The sequence below is a fragment of the Hydra vulgaris genome, chromosome 04 (assembly GCF_038396675.1).
Source record: "Hydra vulgaris chromosome 04, alternate assembly HydraT2T_AEP".
In the NCBI taxonomy this organism is placed as follows: domain Eukaryota; kingdom Metazoa; phylum Cnidaria; class Hydrozoa; order Anthoathecata; family Hydridae; genus Hydra; species Hydra vulgaris.
In genome coordinates this window covers 22192501-22207218 of record NC_088923.1, presented here as the reverse complement: position 1 = coordinate 22207218, position 14718 = coordinate 22192501, and the positions used below count along the sequence as shown (strand labels likewise).

Here is a 14718-nt window from a genome sequence, read left to right as displayed (position 1 = left end):
GTTCTTTTATTTTTCACATTACCCGTATCGGTTATATCGGTTACCATACCATATCGGTTGCGAGTGTGGAGAGAAGTTTTAATAAAATAAAAATAATTAAAGATTACAAAACAAATGCAACCACTCAAAGCAGACTACATCATCTTGCATTACTAGCCATAGAGCATAAAACAGCATCAACAATGAATGTTAAAGAAGTTGTGAATATCTTTGCAAATGCAAAAGCTAGAAAAAAAGTTTTTTAATATTATGTACTTTGTAAGTGTTTTTCATACTGTGTTCTTTTCTGTAATAATAATAAACTACTGAATTTATAATATATTTACTGAATTTACTTTTTTTATAAAATAAATTTACCTTAAGGGGGCCCCTCAGGGGATCTTGCCTATGAGCCCAAAACTTTTAGCTACGCTACTGTATGCAAGGTTATGGAGAATATTATTCGCAATGTTATGATGTATCATTTGGCTTAAAATAAGTTAATATCAAGTGAACAGCATGGATTTGTTAATGGTAAAAATTGTTGCTCCAATTTATTAGAGATTTTAGATTTTATAACAAGCAAAATTGAAACTGGTAATAATATTGATATAATATTTTTGGACTTTGCAAAAGCCTTTGATTCAGTTTCTTTATCAAAATTATTCTGCAAGCTTTATGGTAATGGTTTTCAATCCTATATCCTACAATGGCGTAAATCATTTCTCAGTAATCGAAAACAGCGAGTAGTATTGGGTGAGTTTGTTTCAGATTGGCAGGAAGTCACAAATGGAGTTTCCCAAGGTTCTGTCCTTGGTCCACTCCTGTTTATCATATTTATAAATGACTTAAAAGTAAACATACTAAATAAATTAGAATTATTTGCAGATGATACAAAAATAATGTCAGTAATTAATAAAGAAAGTAACAACAATGCTCATCAAGAAGACTTAAATAAGTTATTAGGCTGGTCAAATAAGTGATCTATTAAATTTAACAGAGAAAAGTGTAAAACAATGCACATTTGTAACTCGAATCCTCAATATAGTTACAAATTAGGAGATCACATTTTGCAAAAAACAGAAGTTGAAAGAGATTTAGGTGTGATAATATCAAATGACCTCAAATGAGAAAATCATGTCATCAGTGTAGCAAATAAGGCAAATCGAACACTGGGTCTTTTTAAACACGGATTTAAATATTTTGATGTTTCCAAATTAAAGTTGTTTTACAAGTCAAATATTAGGCCACAGCTTGAATATGCAGCATTTGTATGGAGCCCATTTTGTACTAAAGATGTTACGAGACTCGAAAATGTATAGCGTAGATCGACAAGGATTGAATCACTGAAAGGTATCTGTTATGAAGAAAGGAGAAAAGTATTAAGTTTACCAACCTTACAAGAAAGAAGAAGAAAAGACGACTTAATAGAAATGTTTAAAATATTAAATTCAACCAAATATATTAGATTTGAAAAGCCTTTGAGTTTTTATAACAGCATGTCCAGATATCGTCATAATAAAAGACTTCATCGACAATATACTAAGAAATTATGCAGGTATTATTATTTAACTAACAGAGTGGTCGACGATTGGAATTTACTGTCACAGGATGCAATCAATTCTGCAAACAAAAACACGTTTAAAAAAAGAGTAGACAAAATTTTGATACCAAACTCTATTTACGAACTTCTTTTTTTATTTTATTTACGAAATTTTACATTTAACGGCTGTTACAGTCAAAACTCTACGTGGTCTTGACTCTCCGAACTTAATTAGTTTATACAGCAGTTTTTTTATTAAATTATTATATTATTATTTATCATTATATACTTATCATGTTTAAATATAAGCTAAATCTGGTTCTAGAACATTTTACGGCACACTTTTTAAAAACAATATAAATAAATATAATGCAAGAGCACTATATTTATATATATTTATATAAATTTGAAATTATAAATTGCCGTTTGAAACAAAAAGGCTCTCAAAATTGTCAATAACTTATCGTGGTGCTTATTTATTTGACAAAATAATTTCCAGAAACGAATCTCTAATAAATTTAAACAACGAACACTCTCTGAAAATAAAGCTAAAATCTACAATAATCAAATTAAATAACTCGTTATTTTTACAACCCACAACAAATTTTTTTATTTATTTTTTATCTTTGCTGAATGAAATTAAGGAGTCAACTGTTTTTTTTCTTCATCCAACTGCATTAAGGCCAGAGTAAGCTCTTGCTGGTTTGTTATTGAAGATTTCTTGTTAGTAGAAAATATGATTTGTTTAATGTATTTATGTTAAAGCATAATTTATCTAAATTCGAAATAACTATCTAGAATTTAAAATACCTTTTTATTAGTTGTCAAATTATTTAATAAACCGAATGTCAGATTAGTTGCGTAAATTGTACCTCAAGGCAGACCCTAAATTGTACCGACATTACCATTTTGACCGCTAAAAACACGAGTGTAAAGTTTAACAAGTTCCTTTTAAAAAAAAAAAATTTGAATCGTCAAAACAGAGATATGGATCATGGAGAGAAGAGAATATGGAAAAAGCTATTTTGCTTATCGTAATAGCGATATCGAATTAAATGTCGTTTGTTTAAAATATGGAATTCCTAAACCAACCTTCAAAAGACATGTGGAACATAAAAATGTATATGCAAATGACTCAACTATAATTGTTTTAAAACAGATATAGTATATATTGTTTTACATTATTTAGTATAACTATCTTTAATACCTGCCTTCCTCCTCTTTCCTTATCCTAGCTAACCCATTGGTAAGCATACAATTTAAATAAAAATTGTATCATGTTTAATGATAACTGTTTTTGGCATTTTCCAAAAGAAAAAAAAATTCAAGTTGCATAGAGTTTATTAAATAAAAAACTTCATTTCATTAGATTATGGGCAGTTAGGTGTTATGTTATGTTATATCAGAATATTTCCAATTGCTGGTTTTACAAAAACCATTCGTTTTAATCAGTTCTTTTAATCCATTAAATCTAAAATCATAAAATATTTGCGAAGTTATAAAGTATTCGAAATCAAGAAAGTGGTCCAATATTGGATTACAATGGTACAATTAAGGATTTAGTTTCCTTAATTTTACTCTTAGCGCTATTTTTTTAATTTGATTCTTTGGAACTTAAAGCTTTTTAAATTATAAGTTTTTTTAACATCTTTACAACAAACTATCCCTAAATTATGAAATACAACTGAATATTCACGTTTAAACTCAGTAGATGGCCTACATTTTTAAATTTGGTCTTAGGGGGTACAATATTACCAACCTTACCCTAAATGGATGACTTTTACGGATTATCTTATTTAAATAGTTTTTAGAATTTTACTTCTAAATTCCGAAATTCCTAAAATTTTTTAGGGATTCCGTTTCAGCAAGTATTCTGGCCGGAATTTATGACTATTAGTTTATTCCGGTTCCGACCGTGAAATACAAAATTTTGGTCGGAATGCTGAAATTAATTTTTACCTAATTTTTTAAGATATGTGGACACAGATGGGGTTTCCAATTACCCGACAGCAATAACTATCCGGATATCGAATACTTAAAATTCAAATTATTCGGATATATCCGGATATCCGGATACCAATTTAAAAAAAATGAAGATGGTAGATTGAACTTAATACACTTGGTGTTTTTTTGCAATATTTATTTTTATTTTTCATTTTTTCTTATTTATTTATTTATTTATTTGTCATATCTAAACATTTTGCAACGTTTTTTTTTACAAGCTTCAAAATAAAATATAAAATAAAAGAATGACAGGAGCAAGTAGAAGACTGTAGTCTTATCATCAAATCCCTGTAGTAAACAAAAAGTTTTTTTTTTTCTTTTAAAAGTTCACTTTATATGAATATTTACTTTCTCATATTATAAAACAATATAAATCAACTACAATAGAATAAATAGATAAAAAAATAAAATACAAAAAGGAATTTTAATAAAACAAGATTTTATAGTATAATAAGAATTAATAAAAGAAAATCCCGAAAATCCAAAATAATATAAGAACTTTTATTTTTTTTTTTTGAATTTTTATTTTTCTGTTAAAAATACAAAAATATGTTTATGTCTGGTGAGTCAAGCAAATACATTTTAACAACATTTAAAAAAAGTTTAATTGAGGTTATACTTTTTATATTTTCATCAAGAACTGTATTCCATAAAAAAGGTCCTCGATATGAAATTGAATGATCTGTTTTTTTAAGATTAGACTTTGGCAGAAAGTCTGTTAAAACCGATAAATATAAAATACATTTTATATATGTAAATGTAATGTTTATATATATTTTTTATATAGCATACAAAAATATGCTATATATTTTTTATATAGCATACAGAAATAATAAAAGATTTAAGGTTTACATTTTTTACAACAAAAAAAATCTGAACCCATTACAAAATTTTTTGGCAAACTTGTTTTGTTGCAGAGCCAAGTATTGCAATTTGGATTCTCGCATGACATCATGTCCGAATGTAATTCTTTTTTACTCTTTCTGCATTTAATAACTTTTCTTCTTTTGGCTTAAGGTGTTGTAATCGGTTCTATATTTTGAGTTACTTCTTTTTCTGCAGGGTTTGGCAATGGCATTATGAGTTTGCCGACGGTTTTACGCTTTTTAGATTGTTTTTCAGCTAATTTGAGTTGCTTAACTTCTTCTCTTTTTTTGAGATGACACCTCTGTCCAGTGGCTAAAGAATGTGAGATGAGTGGGCTGGTAGACAAATCAAAATTGTAGTGTTTTCCCGACATAGCAATACAGCTGTTTAGCTGACGTGAGACGTATGTCCATCAAGATGTAAAATATAAGTACCACAAATAGCTTGACATTCTGGTATATACACTTTCTTCAACCATTCAATAAATGTGTCATGCTCCATCCAACCAGATTTAGATATTGAATATTTGGTGCCAGTCGAACCACCTAAAACCCACTCAGCTCTAAAGTTTCGTTTTGCTTTGTATACCACGAATGGTGCTGTAAAGTATCCATCAGCATTACAGCAATTGTTCACTGTATTATGGATTTTTTCATTGTTTCCAGTGAGTTTCAAAACACGTTTTGTACCTTTTCGACATACTACAGTTGCTTTGCCTTGATCACCACAGAAACTCGTTTCGTCGCAATTCCAAATGTGACAACCATAAGTTATTTCAGACAATTGATATTGTTTAGTGACAACTTCAAAATAATTATCAATTATTTCTTGCGTACAAGAAGCGGCTCTGGCAGATGCTAAAGAGTGAGTTTTTCTTGTGGAAATTTCTTTAAACCATCGGTTTATAAATGCATAAAACCAGTCTGTGCCAGACCTGCCGTTTTTAAATAGGCCTGATTGATTTGTACGAAGAAGGTAACCGCATACGAAGTTCATGGCATCATTTCGCGTTAAACCATAACCCCAATCACATAGGAACTTAAACGCATGCACCATAATTGACTCTGTTTGCTGTGAGAATACGGTTGTTGATCCTGATCCCTTGAAGCTAGCATTGTTGTTGTTCTTGTGACCTATTAGAGTTGAGAATGGAATGCCATATTTGAATGCAGCTTTTCTGATTGAAGTATTTTTTTTCTTTTATATCATTTAACGAGGCTTCTATCTCTTCTTTATTGTATGACTTTTTACTTGTTGTCATCTTGAAAGTGAATAATTAATAAATATCATTGAGTCATTTTTGTAAAATAACATTATATAGGAAGAACCCGGAACTAACACATGAGAAAATCCAATAATTTAATTCACCTAGATACCCAATTTAAAATTTCACATACTACATGTTAATAAAGGAATTTAAAGTAAATATGTGAATGATCGGTTTTACCAGAAAAAATTTAGTAATAATTTTTCTTACTTTTTTGTCTAATTTTTAACTATAAAACGAAAATAAATTATGTAATCGGTATTAAAATTAAATTTTCTACAAGATAGAGGTAAAATTATTTTCAAATGAATTATGGTTCCCGAATTATTAAGATAGCAAATAAAAGAAAAACGCAACTTTTTACGACTCTTTCTTTTAAACTTTTATAAAAATAAAATGACTGAAAAATTACTTGGATTTTATTTTGACATATTTGAAAAGAGGAGATGATTCTCTTTTTTCTGGTGTTTTTATTTTTTAAATATTTCTATCAGTTACGGTTTTATTTAAATTTTTCGATCAGTGATCGAAAAAATAGTATGATCGGTTTAACCCGCTTTCACTCTATATAGTCCGTTATACATAATGCGCTCGAGCAGCTTTGAAAAATAGAGAATGGATATTGCCTTGTAGTTAGATGGTATAGAATCATCGCCATTTATGTATACAAGGACTACTATTGCTATTTTTAATTGACCAGGAAAAATACCAGTTGCTAATGACAACTTAGAGATTAAATACAGAGGTAATTCAACAATACCAAAAACAGCTTTTAGAACATCAACGTCAATATCGTTAAACCCTGTATTCTTATTTGTTTTAAGTGCATTAAAAGAAATTCGAAGTTTATTTACTGATAATTCAGACTCATCCATTACAGAGTGAGTTTTTTTTTTTAAATAGAATTGGAATTTTTTTTTTCCCGGAGTTATATCTGCTTGCTAGTTTATCCTTATATTTAAAAATAATTTATTTAAATTTTCATCAATTTCTTTCATATCAAATAAATTTTTATTTATATTAGATTTCAACCTCTTTGAAATTGTGGCGTTTTTGATAAATTTTTTTTTTCCTATTACTTCTTTAATAACTTCCTATTATTTGTCTACTATTTCCTATTGAATGTTCTAAGAAATTAGAACAAAAATTTTTTTAAATTTTTTATTTAATCGTTCAAAATAATTTTTATATTTTTTGTATTTGATTTCATTGCTACAAGTTTTGTTTTTTAAGAATGTTTCATGAAGCTTTTGTTTTTTTCTGAATGATTTTTTAAGGTCATTTATCATCCATGGGTTATTAAATTAGTTTTTTCAAGTTTTAGAAAAGATATTTCATATTGTTTAGAAAACAATCATATTAACAAGTCGCATACATCATTTGCATCACTGTACTTAGTTAAAAATTCCCGATCAATTTTCGCTAACAATTCACGAAATTTGTTCATGGACTGACTGTTTATTTGCCTTACAAATGTTGTAGAAGACGCGATAGCGTCAGGAATCACAGAGTAATTTATGAGAAAATTTGGAAAGTGATCGCTAACATCAGTTTTTAAGATGCCACTTTTCACTTGAGAAACCATGTAGTTGTTAGTCATAATATTATCAATAATTGAAGAAGTATTGTGCTTTACAGGCGTTTTTTTTTTTTTCCTTTTATTTATCCGTACAAATATTGACAAGTTCCCTGTTTTATAATATATATAAAAATGGCAAGGACGAGAAGAAGACAGATTTGCCTTATAACCAAGTCCCTTGTTTTTTCTAGACATTTATATAAATACGTTGTAACTAAAATTAAAAATCAGAGAAATAAGCAAAATTTTTCAAAGAAGTTTATATAAAATGCAAAATAGTTAAAGTCTTTCAAAGTTGTTTTTAATAAAAGTTAAAGAAGTAATTTATTCTCAAAAACATGAAGATTAACTTATGGTCATGCAATGCTATATATATTCAAATTTCAAAGTTATTCATTAAAGTAAAATTTTAATAAATCATTCAAGAAAACCAAAACCAACAGCAAAAAAAGAAAACATGAAAAATGAAAACATAAAGGTTAATTTATAATCAGAAAACACAATATATATATATATATATATAAATATATATATATATATATATATATATAAATATATATATATATATATAAATATATATATATATATATATATTTATATATATATATATGTGTGTGTATGTATATATATATATATATATATATATATATATATATATATACACACATACACACACGTATATACTTATACATACACACACATATACACACCCATACACATATACACACATATGTATATATATATATATACATATATATATATATATATATATATATATATATATATATATAATATATATATATATATATATATACATATATATATATACGTATATACACACATACACATACATACATACGGATACACATATATACATACACACACATACACATACATACATACACACATACACATATACATACACACACATATACATACATACACACACACACACACACACACACACACACACACACACACACACACACACACACACACACACACACACACATAAACAGGTACACATGTATGTACACATGTATATATATGCACACATGCGCATGTACACATATACATACATGCGCACATAAATGCTGTAAATCTATATAATTACTTTTTCATAATATAATTGAATATAATTTATATAATTAAAGAATTTAGACCTTTCCAGACAAACAAAGCATGCACTAATAGATAATTTTCAAATATAACATTTTTATAGATAGATTTAAAAATAATTCTCTGATTTTTCATTATTTAAAAGTAACAGTTTTAGCTTTTGTTTAAACAGTTCAAGAGTTGTAAGTGTTTTAATATCATTACTAATCATCTTATTCTATATAATAGGTCCTCTAATAGTTATTGAAAACTTGGTTGACTTATATATAGTTTTGGGTTGTACAAAGTTGTTACTTGATAATTTAGTCAGGTATTTGTGTTGAATTTTATTAAATAATAGTTTAAAGGTATTTGGTAATGTATTATTATTAGTTTCATACATAAAAATTAGAAGATGATATATATTTATTTGGTACAAGTTTGATATTTCTAGATTGTTGAACAATGGTCCAGAATGTAAGAAGCGGTGTGTATTTGATAATAATCTAATTGCATGTTTTTGTTTGCTAAATAAGTTTTTTGTTTTTGTCTTATTGGTGCTGCACCAGGCAATGTTTGCATAATTCAGATAGGAATGAATAAATAAGTAATTTATGTATTTTAAACATGAAACACAAAGACCACATAAAAATTTTCAATCATGTTTATGTGGTCTTTCCAATTTATGTTGTCATCTAGAATTACACTTAGAAATTTCATTGAACACTCTCTTTTTACGATGTATTCTCCAATAATAAGTTTTGGAAGTGCAAGAGGGGTTTTATCTTTTTTATGGAGGCGATGAAAAATAGTGTAATTAGTTTTAGTTAAATTAATTGTAAGTTTATTCATATTTAACCATTCGGTTAGTTTTAGAAGTTCAATGTTGACCGTTTTAAATAATGTTGTTACATCACTGTGAGAATAAAATAAATTTTTCATCAGCAAATAAAATAGAATCTAGAATATTAGAAGCTTTGCTTAAATCAATAATATAGATTAAAAATAAAAGTGGTCCTAATATAGATCCTTGAGGAACGCCGCAAGTGGTTGACATATTGTTAGTTAACCAAGCTATGTTTATATTTTTGATTCCGTAGTTTTCTAATTTTTTAATTAAAATACTATGATCAACAGTGTCGAACGCCTTACTAAGATCTATGAAAACACCTAAAGTGAACTTGTTTTTGTCAAAACCTTGAAAAATAATCTTAATAAGATGAAGAACTGCATGATCAGTAGAGTGCCCTGTTTTGAAGCCAAATTGTTTCTTATAAAGAGTATTATTTTTTTTCTAAAAATGAGTATAATTTGTTATACATAATGCGTTCTAGTATTTTCGAGAAGCATGGAAGAATGGAAATAGGTCTATAGTTAGAAATATTAGCATCATCTCCAAACTTAAAAACTGGTATTACCTTTGCAATTTTAAGTTTTTTTGGAAAGACTCCTTGTTTAAACGAAGATTAAATATATGCAAAAGATTAAATATATGCAAAAGAACTTTTTTAATATAGAAAATAAATTTAATTACGACATTACTACTAACATTATCAAATCCTTGTGGTTTGTTTTATTTTAATGAACTCACAGCATCTAATAATTCTTTTTCAGTTAACTTAGCATTTTCCATAATTGAATTGCAAGGAGTCAAGTATTTCTCCTTGTTAAACTCACTGTGTTTTAATTTTGATGCTAAATTTAAACCTGCATTGACAAACACTTCATTAAATGTTTTAGCAATTATCGATTCTTTTGTAATATCTTGATGATGATAGTTTAGTTTTTTTTGGAAGATCATTTAGCTTAAATGTTTTTTTCCAATTAATTCTTTGATGACTTGCCACGTTTTTTGAGTATCGTCTTTAAATTTTATTATTTTATTTGAATAGTATAACTTCTTTAAAAGCTTTATGATTGATTCAAAGTGATCTTTATATTTTTTCATACCTTAATACATTTTCATAAGTTCTTTTTTTCAAAAACGCTTCATACAATCGCTTTTTTTTTCTTTTTTTTTTGATGATTTTATTATTCCTGATGTAATCCAAGGGTTTATAAATGTTTTCGTTTTAATAATTTTTGTTACCACCGGGAAAGCTTTATCATAGTGTTTTTTGAATATTCGAAGAAAACTGTAATAAGCAGTCTTTGCGATTTGAATTTGTAGAATTTCATCCCAGTTTTCAGAAAATAGAGAATTATTAAAAAGTTCCATAGAAATGTCATTATATATTCGATTTGTAATAATTATTTTTTTTTGAAGGGTGTGTTCGACAACTTTATGCGCGATTATAAATATAGGGAAATGATCCGATATATCAGATATTATTATTCCAGTTTTTATTTTATTTTTTGTATATTCATTTATTATTATTTGATCAATTGAGGTTGCGCTATTCCTAGTAATTCGTGTTGGTTTATTTATTGTTGGATGTTCATAAATTTTTTTTACATTTTTATTTGTGTCGTAAATCAAGCGTATTATAATTAAAATCCCCAACAAAAAAGACACGTTTGTCACATAAAATTTTGTTTTTGATTAAATTTTCAAAGTGTTTTTCAAAAAATTTGTTATTGCCAGATGGCGGTCTGTACACAACATGTACAATGATGTTTTTAGTGATTTTATTTATAACTTCGATCGTTAATGATTCGCAATCATTACTAATTGCACTAAATTCGGTTAGCGGTTTAAAATTTAAAGAGTTGTGGATAAAAATTCATACTCCTCCACCTATTGTCCATTGTTATTGTCTTGTTGAATTTCTGACTTGATGAATAACTTTATAGTTTTGTAGTTGAAAAATTGAATCTTTTTCAACTTGCTTATCTCGACACCAGGTCTCTGTGAGACAAATAATTTTAAAATTAATTTCAACACTATATAAAAAATCTTTAAACTTATCAAAATTTTTTTGAAAGTTCCTAATATTTAGGTGTAAAATAGAGAACTCATTAATATCTATATCAGCAGAAAGATTAAAAATATCGGAATTATAATAAGAAGGGCATATGTTGCTAATTATTTCATCAGTGTTAAAAAATTAACGTCTGGATCTGAATGATTCTCTAAAAGTATATTTTTATTTGTCTGGAATACCCTAAAGCTTAATTCACGAAAATTCATACCTTCCATAATAACAAGAAAGGTTATACTACAAAATATTTAAAGTATAAAATAAAATAATTAAAGTTTAGAAGGTAATTTCTTGAATTCTTTTACTATTAATTTATCGTAAATTCCAACCTAAAACATACCATTTTTCTTATGTATCTTCATTTGCTCGAATAGTTTTTTCCTGATAGATGCAGTTTCCGATGAATAATCCTCATTGATATATATTCCCAATCCTTTTGGCGTTGGTTTATTTATTATGTGTATTACCCTATTCTGAAGAAAAGTATTTACAAACCGTTTAGCGTAGCAATCATCATTTATTTTTTGAATATCTATGTTAAAACCACCTGGTAAATAAACGTGCTTTTTAATGACATTTAATAATATATCCATTCTGATCAAGTTATAAACACAGAATAGAATTTTACAGTTGTGCTATTAGATCAAACTTTTCAGATTTTATAGTAATTGTTTAAATTGGTTTTTGGCATCCTGGCATTATTTTGGTAAAAAATGGAAAAAAAAATTTAGACAATTGAACCTTGTAGAATTTAATATTATTTAACAATACTGCAAAAAATTTTGCGCTGGCGATTTTTGATGATTTAACTGAGTAGTGTACATGACTTTTGATTTTAAAATTGATTTTTCTGAGTTTCTTTGTTTTATGAGTAGCTAATAGTTATGTGAATACTTTTCTGCAATTAAAAGACACCTTGAAACAAAAAACCTGCATTATTAGGTTATTACTCTAATTATTTTCAGACATTTTTTTTTTTTGTATTTTTTGTCGTTAAAAATTTAAAAGACATTTTTAAAAACAAATATTTTATAAAATAATTTTTTCAGTTAAGTACCACCTTAAAAGTTAAACAAATTGTAATTTTGGTATTCAACGAGACAATTTCAAATTTTAGTAATCAGCGAGACATTTTCAAATTTTGGTAATCAAAAAGACATTTTCAAATCTACAATTTTTTTCTCGAAAGAGCTCGGGGCAACCAATTTTTGTTGCACTTAATTATCGACATGTTGAACTCTTGTTTAGATTTTCAAAGTTTTATTAAAATTATTTTTATTGTCATTGAAAAGTAAATTTAAATAGCCTTCAAACTATATATAATAACCCACTCTTTATTTTACTAGATCATTTTAGGGTTGTCCATAAATTACGACCGTTTTTGACCTCCCCCCACCCCATCGTCACAAAATCGCAACACTTCGGTAGCAAGTTATGTATAAATCGTCACAAAATCATTAAGCTTGCCCCCTCCCCCTTAGAGCGTGGCGTTATTTATGGACAACCCCTTAGCAAAACGTTTCAAAAAAACAACGAAATGAGGCAAAAACTGTTTTTTTAAATCTACATATGTAACTTTCAATACCGATATCTTTGGAACTACTACTCATACAAGACTAATATTCTAGGATTTCATCATCTATAGTGCACCCTTTTAATTTGCCTTGTTTCATCGAAATTAAGGCCAATGATTTTCTGATTTTTGGCCACACTTTGTCCCACTGTGCAACCATTGAGATTTTTGATTAAAGAAAAAATCAGAAAATTCTAGTTTAAAGTAATTTTTTATTCCGTATGTTTATGAAATAAAATGTGCGTCCATTGACATTTTTGATTAAAGAAAAATATTAGATAATTCTAGATTAAAGTAATTCGTATTTTTATTCTCATATAATTATGAAATAAAATCACTTTTAATGATTGCATACTATATAAATCAACTTTATTAGAACACAAATAATTTTATAAAAAAAACAACAACTCGTTAAACCTATTAAATACTTTTTAAAATAAATTAAAAATGTCAAAAACACAATATAAAAATTATGCCACTTAACTGAATAGTTCAATTTTCATGTTTTTAAAAGTTTTGAAACTCGCTATTCATTTGTCTGTAATACAATAAAAAACAAAAAAATAGCAACATAATGTGATATTATATTTAAATATAAATTTTACATATTTAGTTTTTTCAAATTGAAAATTCGGCGATTTTGAATATTATCAAAAAAAACTGATTCATTGTTTTGCAATAATGATTTTCAGCATAGTAAACCAAACAATTTATTTAATGTGTAATTTATTTAATGTGCGCTCAATTGGAAAAAATTTCAGATTATTATTGAGGAATTTGTCAGCTACAGTAGACAAATTCCTCAATAATAGTTTCAATAATTCTAGACACGGATATCGATGCTGAATAAAATTATTTATAAATAAAGGAACCTAGTTATCTTGCTCGTTAAAGTACAGATCTTATTTGTGATTGTAATTTTCTTGAACGTCATATTCGAAATAAGTCTATATACCATCCAATATAAAAAAACAGCAAAATATAAAAAAAAAAAAGGTTTAAAGGACTCCAAACGCCGTTACTCAAAAAACCAACACCAACCACCATTACTAGAAACGAGTTTTCAAAAATGTAGATTTTAAGCTAAGAAAAAAAAAAAAGAATTTAATTGAAGCTCATTACATACAAATAGGGTTCGGACAGTTGTGATTGTAAAAATTCAATACAATAACACATTACAACACAATAATATTATATTGTAATACCAGAGAAGTAATTAAAACATTATTGTTATTGTATTGCTGTGATTAAAAACAGTTACAAAAACTACTGTTTTTTTTTTTCTAACAATAAAGCAATAAAACAATGAAGCTCTAAAACTATTGTAATGTATTGCTGTGATTAAAAACAGTTACAAAAACTACTGTTTTTTTTTTCTAACAATACATTGAAGTTCTAAAACTATTGTAATGTATTGCTGTGATTAAAAATAGTTACAATAACTACTGTTTTTTTTTTTCTAACAATAAAGCAATAAAACAATGAAGCTCTAAAACTATTGTAATGTATTGCTGGGATTAAAAACTACAATAACTATTATGGTGTATTGTATTACTATTTCAAATCTCGATAGCTATTGTATTTTAAAGTATTTAGTTTCATTTTCCGCGCATTTGTTATTATTTGGGCACTAGAAAATTCAGAGGTGCCCGTGACGCTCGTTTTTAGCAGCCATTTATATATATAAATTTTATTTATTTTGAGAAGTGAAGCGAAGCCAGGAAAGCCAAAGAAGTATATATATATTACGTTTACTTAATAAGTATTAGGTTCAGGGGCGCTCGTGGCATCCGTTTCTAGCATTACAAAATTTTTTGGCAAACATGTTTTGTTGCAGAGCCAAGTATTGCAATTTCGATTCTCGCATGACATCATGTCCAAATGTAA

At 27.0% G+C, this 14718-nt stretch overlaps 1 protein-coding gene across 4 annotated transcripts in view; it reads right to left on the bottom strand.

The window, feature by feature from the left end:
* Nucleotides 1–13395: 13395 nt before the first annotated feature.
* Nucleotides 13396–14718, bottom strand: part of LOC136079651 (uncharacterized) — a 103789-nt gene continuing 102466 nt past the window's right edge. For all 4 annotated transcript variants that reach the window (XM_065795798.1, XM_065795800.1, XM_065795799.1 and 1 more), the window contains one exon: nt 13396–13914. In XM_065795798.1, coding sequence (XP_065651870.1) covers nt 13910–13914 — 5 coding nt within the window. In that variant the 3' untranslated portion in view covers nt 13396–13909. The remainder of the gene's footprint in view (nt 13915–14718) is intronic.